At 40.9% G+C, this 9595-nt stretch overlaps 1 protein-coding gene across 1 annotated transcript in view; it reads left to right on the top strand.

Annotated features, from left to right (window-relative positions):
* Positions 1 to 225: 225 nt before the first annotated feature.
* LOC138975697 (very low-density lipoprotein receptor-like) overlaps positions 226 to 9595 on the top strand; it is a 9414-nt gene continuing 44 nt past the window's right edge. Inside the window, exons 1-6 of the mRNA XM_070348441.1 lie at positions 226 to 373; positions 1644 to 1706; positions 3155 to 3280; positions 3917 to 4042; positions 5413 to 5538; positions 7715 to 9595. The exon at positions 7715 to 9595 is cut by the window's right edge and continues 44 nt beyond it. Coding sequence (XP_070204542.1) covers positions 1649 to 1706; positions 3155 to 3280; positions 3917 to 4042; positions 5413 to 5538; positions 7715 to 7731 — 453 coding nt within the window. The 5' untranslated portion in view covers positions 226 to 373; positions 1644 to 1648 and the 3' untranslated portion in view covers positions 7732 to 9595. The remainder of the gene's footprint in view (positions 374 to 1643; positions 1707 to 3154; positions 3281 to 3916; positions 4043 to 5412; positions 5539 to 7714) is intronic.

Raw genomic sequence — 9595 nt, forward strand, 5'->3', positions numbered from 1 at the left:
AGGGTGTTTGAAGAAATTGACATGTACTGATGTGCCGCAGTTACATCACGACTTACCAAAACAGAGGTGAGTAAAGTTACATTTTTACATCTTTATGTATTAGCTACAGGACCCCTGGACAACGAACAACTTATATGGTCGCTTCTTATTGACACTGAGTGTGATGCGCGTCAGACGAACAGGCGCCCCGCTACGTGTGCGCCGGACGTTAGCCGCGCTGCATGAACGCGCTGCGTGGATGATGCAGCTGGGCGACACGCTTAAGTCTGTTTTTCCTAGTGTATTTAACAGCTTTGTTTGTGGCTATCTCACCATTCTTCACTTCGACTTCACACGTCGATTGCCTTCTTTCCAAGTCTGCTGTTCCACTGCTGTAAGTATGTCTTACTCGTAAATTTGAAGTGATGTGCTGTAATCAGTACGAGGACAATGCCACTGTAGCTGTGATTTAGATTGGACATGTTGGAATTTGTTACGGTAACTGTAAAAGTGTAGTGCTGAAATCAGTAATTATGATGAAGTTGTAGCTGTGATTTTACACATGTTGTTATTTGTTTTATTCACCGTAAAAGTGTATAGTGCTTTAATCGCAATACTCACGATTAAACTGTATCTTTGCTTTGTTCATGTTGGAATTTTTCACAGTTACTTCAAAGGTGTATTGCTGAATCAGTAATTATGATAAAGCTGCAGCTATGATTTTACACATGTTGTTATTTGTTTTATTTACCTTAAAAGTGTATAGTTGTTTAATCACAATGCTGACGATGAACTGTAGTTGTGCTTTGTACACGTTGTAATTTGTTACAGTTACTGTAAAAGTGTAGTGCTGAGATCAGTAATTATGATAAAACTGTAGCTGTAATTTTACACATGTTGTTATTTGTTTTGTTTACCGTAAAAGTGTATTAGTGCTTGAATCGCAATGCTGACGATTAAACTGTAGTTTGCGCTTTGTACACGTTGCAGGGGCGGATCACATAATTTTTTTAGGGGGGTGTCCAAATTTCTTTTAGGGACAATTCGACGACTCGATCGATCTGGTGCAACCTGAGCCAACAAATTACCCAACTACTTTCCAAAACCGTCACTTAGAAGACAAAGGCCGGCTCCTAGGGTGGTAGGGAGGCATGCCCCCTCCCCTCCCCGGAAAAAGTTTGATAAAAATCACGGGAAAATTGAGCAATCTGGTGCAATCTGAGCCATCAGTTTTTCTTTATTCTAGGCTAGGTTTTTTTCGGATCCGCCCCTGCGTTGGAATTTGTTACAGTTACTGTAAAAGTGTAGTGCTGAAATCAGTAATTATGATAAATCTGTAGCTGTGATTTTACACATGTTGTAATTTGTTACAGTTACCGTGAACATGTCTAGTGCTTTAATCACTATGATGACAATGAACCTAGCTGTGCTTAAGACATGATATAGTTTGTTGCAGTTACTGTAGAAATGTACAGTGCTTTAATCACTATGATGACAATGACACTTTAGCTGTGCTGCACATTGTTACAGGAATAATGATGAACCTGGACAATGTTTTGAACAATGGTCAATGTTCCATTAACCATTTGTAACGTCATTTGACTATGTTGTATTTACTTCAGTGAGAATATGATAAGCTGATATCTGTTTTAAACTACTTTCAGTGACAATGACGAAGATTCTGTTTTTCCTAACGGTGGTAGTGGTACTGGCCCAGTGCGAAGAAGGTGAGTTCAAAATGTGCTTTATTTTGTTGTTTTACGTGTCTTGGGTTTTCATGTAAAAGGGGAGAACAAAATGGCTACTCGATGGTTGGAACATACGCTTCTATGAAGACATCTTCAAGAAACAAAGTTAAAACAGCTCTCTGTTTTCGAGGAGGATAAACCTGGATTGTAAACTTAACTTTGCACCATAATTGTGCAGTTTCCAAAATCTACCAAACTGTATTTTGCGCACCTTGCTAAAACAGCGGACACAACGACGCTGTCTTTTTGCATATTAAGCAACATCGAATCCGAAGGTAACCAACAAGACAGCGGCGGGCTTTGAGTGCTTCAGACCCAAAGCCTACAATGTACATTCAATGAGTGAGAAAGAGAGAGAGAGAGAGATAGAGAGAGAGAGAGAGAGAGAGAGAGAGTGTGTGTGCGTGTGTGTGTGTGTGTGTGTGCTTGTGTGCGTGTGTGTGTGTGTGTGTGCGTGCGTGCGTGTATGTATGAGTGTGTGTGTGTGTGTGTGTGTGTGTGTGTTCTCTTAATCGTTTTTTTTTTATATTTAGTCAAGTTTTGACTAAATATTTTAACATCGAGGGTGAATCGAAACGATGGTCGTGGTGTATGTGCGTGTGTGTGTGCGTGTGTGTGTGTGTGTCTGTGTGTGTCTGTGTGTGTGTGTAGAGCGATTCAGACTAAACTACTGGACCGATCTTTATGAAATTTGACATGAGAGTTCCTGGGTATGAAATCCCCATACATTTTTTTCATTTTTTTTATAAATGTCTTTGATGACGTCATATCCGGCTTTTCGTGAAAGTTGAGGCGGCACTGTCACGCCCTCATTTTTTTAACCAAATTGGTTGAAATTTTGGTCAAGTAATCTTCGACGAAGCCCGGACTTCGGTATTGCATTTCAGCTTGGTGGCTTAAAAATTAATTAATGACTTTGGTCATTAAAAATCTGAAAATTGTAAAAAAAAAAAAATTATAAAACGATCCAAATTTACGTTTATCTTATTCTCCATTATGTGCTGATTCCAAAAACATATAAATATGTTATATTCGGATTAAAAACAAGCTCTGAAAATTAAATATATAAAAATTATTATCAAAATTAAATTGTTCAAATCAATTTAAAAACACTTTCATCTTATTCCTTGTCGGTTCCTGATTCCAAAAACATATAGATATGATATATTTGGATTAAAAACACGCTCAGAAAGTTAAAACAAAGAGAGGTACAGAAAAGCGTGCTATCCTTCTTAGCGCAACTACTACCCCGCTCTTCTTGTCAATTTCACTGCCTTTGCCATGAGCGGTGGACTGACGATGCTACGAGTATACGGTCTTGCTGAAAAATGGCATTGCGTTCAGTTTCATTCTGTGAGTTCGACAGCTACTTGACTAAATATTGTATTTTCGCCTTACGCGACTTGTTTAAATGTTTCACACTGCAGAGAACTACACCTGTCCATCTGGTTTTGAGAAATGTGCTGACAACCTTGGGTGTTTTCACAAATTTAAGAAGTGTAATGGACACAACGACTGTGCTGACAGCTCGGATGAAGATCCAGATATGTGCAGTATGTCATCCGTATATTACTTTGATGCTGTTTGGCACTGCCAGTATCTGTTTCTGTCGCTGTCTCTGTCTTTACCTCTATCCCTCTTCAAGCATCTCATAATACTGTGAGTGTTTGTGTGCAAGTGATTTTGTGTGTGCGTATGTGTATGTGTGTGTGTGTGTGTGTGTGTGTTTATGTGTGTGTGTGTGTGTGTGTATGTGTATATGTGTGGGTGTATGTGTGAGTGTGTGAGTGTGTGTTTGCATGTGTGTTTGTTTGTGTTTGTGTGGGCGTGTTTATTTGTGTGTGAGTGTGCGTGTGTGTGTGTGCGTGTGTGTGTGTGCGTGTGTGTGTGTGTGTGTGTGTGTGTGTGAGTGCGGGTCAGTGTGTGAGTGTGTGTGTGTTTATGTGTGTGTGCGATTATGTGTGTGTATGTGTGTGTTGATGTGAGTGTGTGTGTGTTTCTGTCTTATCCTGTGTCCTTTTTTTACATGTAGTATTCCATAATACCCTATGTGTGTGTTTCTATTTGTTTGTGTGTGTGTGTATGTGTGTGTGCACGTGTGTGTGTGTGTGTGTGTGTGTGTGTGTGTGTGTGTGTGTGTGTGTGTGTGTTTTCTTAGTCATCTCATTCATTAATTTCCCACACTGCAGGGGAATACACCTGTCCACCTGGTTCTTGGAAGTGTGCCGACAACGTTCAGTGTGTTCCTGACTATTATAGATGTGAAAGAGACATCGATTGTGCCGACAACTCGGATGAAGATCCAGAAATGTGCAGTATGTCTCCCACTTATCCCTTTTTAACTTTGATGCTCCTTGGATATACCAGTCTCTGTTTGTGTCTCTGTATTATTCATTGTTTGTGTCTTTGTTCTATCTATCGTTTGTGTCTCAGTCGCTGTCTCTGTGTGCCTGTTTGTAGACCTTTAAGTATATAATAATTATACCTTGTGTGTGTGTGTGGGTGCGCGTGTGTGTGTGTGTATATGTGTGTGTTTGTGTTTATGTGTGTGTGTGTGTGTGAGTGTAAGTGTATGTGTGTATAATTATGTGTGTGTGTGTGTGCGTGCGTGTGTGTGAGTATGTTTGTGTGTACGTGTGTTTGTGCGTGGGTGTATGTGTGGGTGTATGTGTATGGGTGTGTCCGCTCATATGTGTGTGTGTGTGCGCGTTTGTGTGTGTGTGTAGAATACAGGGCCGGACTAGGCGAAGAGGAGGGGGGGGGGTTGCCAGTGGTGGCCCAGGGGGATGTCCCCCCTGGCGGCAGGGGCGGATCAGTTCATTTTATGACTGGTTTTTTTCAAAAGTATATTGTGAAGATATGGGTGTGAAGGCGCGAAGCGCCGAGCCGACGGCGCGAAGCGCCTAGCTTGCTAGGGGGGTCCGGGGGCATGCCCCCCCGGAAAATTTTGAAAAAAAGGATGCAAAATGGTGCAATCTGGTGCATTCTGAGGATGATCATTACCAGTTTCAGGCAGCAGATTTTGTCACTGATTAATACCCCAAAAATTGAAACTCAATGTAAAATAAAGAAATGCATACCTCATTCAATATTTTTATTTTTTGGCTGGGGGGGGGGGGGGGGTCCGAAAACCCTAGAACCCACCCACCACCTCCCCCCCCCCCCCCTCGTTGTGGGGGTCAGGGGGCGAAGCCCCCTGAAGCTGACGGGTAGGTCATATTCTGAGATAGGAAAATGGTCGATCCTTGCATGAAACGGCATAAAATAAGCAATAATAAAAAAATAAAAAAATAAGTAAAGTACATGTTTAGGCTAGGGGGGGGGGGGGGGGTTGCGCAACCTCCATAACCCCCCCGGTAGTCCGGCCCTGGAATAGAATAGAATAGAATAGAATAGAATAGAATAGAATAGAATTTATTGTCATCAACCCTTAAAGATATTGACACAAGTTGTACAATAAATGAATGGATAAATAATGTACAAATTATTTCATTCAATATTGAAACAATTAAAAACAAAGGCTCCAAGCAATTTTTGAATTTTTTCGTCTTTTTTAAATAACAGATCGCTTGGTGTGTGTGTGTGTGTGTGTGTGTGTGTGTGTGTGTGTGTGTGTGTGTGTGTATGTGTGTGTGTGTGTGTGTGTTTTCTTAGTCGTCTCATCCATTTATTTCCCACACTACAGTTGACTACACCTGTCCATATGAACATTGGAAGTGTGCCAACAACGTGCAGTGTATTTGGCTCTATTCTAAGTGTGACGGAGACAACGACTGTACGGACGGCTCGGATGAAGATCCAGAAATGTGCAGTATGTCTTCCACTAATTCTTTTACTACTTCGTTGGATGATGTTTGGATCTTATCCTTTGTTTTTGTCCTTGTATATGTCACTCTGGTGTACCTTTTTGTCAACCTTGTCGAGTATCAAGTAATACTCGTGTGTGTTTATACGAGTTTGTACTTTTAATGTCTGTGTGTGCATGCGTGTGTGAATGTGTGTGTGTGTGTGTGTGAGTGTGTGTGTGTGTGTGTGTGTGTGTGTGTGTTTGAGTGTGCGTGTGTGTTGGTATGTGTGTGTGTATGTGTGTGAGTGTGTGTGAGAGTGCGTGTATGTGTGTTTGTTTGTGTGTGTGTGTGTGTGTGTGTGTGTGTTTATGTGTGTGTGTGTGTGTGTTCGTGTATGTGTGTGTGCGTATGTGTATGTGTGTGTGTGTGTGTGTGTGTGTGTGTGTGTGTGTGTGTATGTGTGTGTATGTGTATATGTGTGTGTGTATGTGTGAGTGTGTGTTTGCATGTGTGTTTGTTTGTGTTTGTGTGGGTGTGTTTATTTGTGTGTGTGTGTGTGTGTGTGTGTGTGTTTGTGTGTGTGTGTGTGTGTGTGTGTGTGTGTGTGTGTGTGTGTGTGTGTGTGTGAGTGCGCGTCAGTGTGTGAGTGTGTGTGCGTTTATGTGTGTGTGCGATTATGTGTGTGTATGTGTGTGTTGATGTGTGTGTGTTTCTGTCTTATCCTGTGTCCTTTTTTTACATGTAGTATCCCATAATACCCTATGTGTGTATTTGTTTGTGTGTGTCTGTGTGTGTGTGTGTGTGTGTGTGTGTGTGTGTGTTTTTGTGTGTGTATGTGTGTGTGTTGTGAGTGTGTGTGTGTGTGTGTGTGTGTGTGTGTGTGTGTGTGTGTGAGTGTGGAGGGGGTGTTAGTGTGTAGTTTTTAAAATGCTTAAACCACCTTCGTTGTTCATCTGATGAGAAATGACATTTCTTGGAACATTACATATTTTTTATTACGGATATTGTACTGACACATCACTAAAAAAAGCAGATTTTAATATTGTCCTGAAACTTTGTGAACATCATTTTTGTATTAATATACTGACGCGAAAAGCACTTTTTACAAATTTTCTGACGTTTTACTGAAAAGCGAATCGCATTGCCGTATTTAAAGTACCGGTATTGATACATTTTTTAATAATTGCGCGGACACTTTTCTGGAAAGCATCTTGATCATATTAAATGCCACTTCACGAATATAAAAAACCCTGATAATTACCACTGCGATTTGTCAAGAATCGAGCTGACACTCTTTCGAAAAGAATCATTGAGAATTGCACTAACACTTTAGTTAAAGCCACCCTCCGCCTCCCGTAAACCACCTGTTTCTGATCACTGAGCTCCCAGAGCTTTAACATGCAGTACAAACATACTTCTATTTGAACGCTTACCGCTAGGGAACATCCTGGCTGCTTTCCGGTGAGAGACAAAAATGTTCAAAGAATTTCTTTCGTGCAGTTAGAACCAGCATACACTAGCAGAAATCAGAAGGCTCGTTTTGGTGCTAGACCTAACTTTTAAAATCGGAATAAGAACTTGACAGCATATGAGACAAACATTCTTAAATAACAAAAATATTCGAAGTTTCATGAGTTTGAAAAAAGTAGCCGGATGCAGAGGATTGTGTGAAAGTTGAATGGTAAGAGTAAGATGCAGCTCTTTTCATTTGGTGGCGGTGAAGTACACAACCGAAAACCATGCAACTTTCCCTTTTTTTTGGAATGTAAGTCGACTGAGATTTGCGAACATTTGATACTGTTTGTTGCTGTGCCTGTGTAGAATAAGTGTAGCGCTTAAAAACGCATTGCTGCGACAGGGCTAAAATCACATCTCATGAGCTGCATCTTACCATTGCCCAAGAAGAAGAATGTTCTGCATATCGCTAGTTTTTAACAAAATCAACTGCCGCCGCTCTATGTGTGTCACTCGCAGTCGTTTGTTGTATTTAATGTTCAGAGGTACACAATAACGTGCGATTGCAGATGTAGAGTCGCTTTGAAACCGCAAGCGACTCAATAGGTCACGTATGAATAAAGTTGGTCACACGGGGCCCCGATGGCTTGGAGGTTGAATAAACCACGAGAACTGCTGTGTGGTTTACACTATTCAAGTGATTTGTAAGCGGCATTTAATGTTGTTGTTTGTCTATTTCTTCAGACCAAAGAGACAAGTGAGCGGCGACAACAAGCAGCTGCTCGCCCTTCCGCCCCACGTTTGTGACGGACTGAAGCCTGGCTGGGCCATGGGAAGGGCGTCAGATTAAAATGTTGGCATCTCAAAACTAAAGCAATCTGACCTACAACACTGAAGATAGCTATTTTCGCAAACACTTTTTCAAGGCTACAAATGACTGTCTTGTTTCAAGGCACAGCGTCTCTCGTGTAAACATTCATGTCACCCTCTTCCATCTTTCCAGGTTTTAACTTTGAATGAGGCAATCCTTTTACGTGCACCCATATCCAAAATCAGTTGCTTAGCTTTGTTGTGGCGCCTTGTTTTAGTTGCTTGCTGTTCTTCTTTTTGAATCAACTTTAATACAGATTGCTTTATAGTAGCAATTTGAATCTTTCCTTTTTAATTAAATTTGATCCTAACATCTAGTGTTTATGTGCAAGTTCAAAACCGAACTTACATTTCCAAAATTGTAATACAAGAGGTAAACATACTGTATTTTGAGTGAGCCTTATTCGTACTTGCCATAGTTTTAGGAACACCTGATTGTCAAAAATATGTATTCTTTCATTAGTTTTTTCTCTCCGTGTTTTAGACAGCAGTTTCAATTGCAAATCGTATTATATATATATTGAAACAATCACGAAGGCTTAACTCTAGCTTTTCCACAAACAGCATTAAAAAGGGTCTACCATTTCCTTTATCAAGTACATCCTTAACAAAACTCAATTTTGTTTTGTCAATTACCTAGCTTCTCACTTTGCAAGTGGGTATTTTTTATGAATCTTCTTCTTCTTCAGCGTTCCAGAATTTTTTCTGGTTACGTGTGAGCTCGTTTGCCCATTTGGGTTCCCCACACTATACTCTGAGAGCATAGTCAGCTCACTCCGCTTTCGTTGAGTAGGCATGCTGGGTATTTTCGTGTTTCCATAACCCACCGAACTTTGACATGGATTACAGGATCTTTTTCGTGCGTACTTGGTCTTGTGCTTGCGTGTACACACGGGGGTGTTCGGACACCGAGGAGAGTCTGAACACAAAGTTGACTCTGAGAAATAAATATCTCGCCGAACGTGGGGACGAACTCACGTTGACAGCGGCCAACTGGATACAAATCCAGCGCGCTACCGACTGAGCTACATCCCCGCCCATTGATTATGAATCAATTTTGTAACAGACACTATTGGTAACAAAATTCAGTCATCAAAGAAAAAATGCACCCTCTTCACTGGAAGCAGCCGGGCTGTTTATTTGGCTTGTAGCCAAAGTGAGCATTGGTCTTTTCCATGTAAAAGCCTGGCCTTATCTGGGATGTTGAGTGGAATCGTTTACACAGGAAGGACTATGCCTTAAACTAAGTTTGTGGTAGTACGCTCAAAACTGAAGCAGCTTGAACCACAATACAATCAAGTCCCCCCCCCCCCCCCTTCCTAAAAGGTGTGGTCGATTTTTCACGTAGATTAGCTACTCTCTCCTCAAAATGTTACCAGCTGAAAAGTACACACGGGGAATAAAGACACTGACGATCGACAGACAACGTTACAGATGAGAATTACAACGTTTGGACATCACACTGAGAAATTAAAGAAACTGACGATAGACAAAGTCGGAAAACGTGTTATAGCCTGCAATGCCAATCAAATCGATTTTTTACTCTCGTAAGCTAATACCCGATTCTCCTAGTTTGAAAAACTCAAAACAACATCTGGTCAAGATTTAACAACAGCCTTCGTCAGAAAACGTTGAATCAGTGAGCAACCCCAATAAGTTTGAAATTTCACATTCATTAGCCACTCTCTCAATTATCAGAAAAAGGGGGAGCTTGTAATTATATTTGGCTACTAAAGACTGTGTCAATAGATTTAT

This window comes from Littorina saxatilis, linkage group LG9 (assembly GCF_037325665.1).
Source record: "Littorina saxatilis isolate snail1 linkage group LG9, US_GU_Lsax_2.0, whole genome shotgun sequence".
NCBI lineage: Eukaryota > Metazoa > Mollusca > Gastropoda > Littorinimorpha > Littorinidae > Littorina > Littorina saxatilis.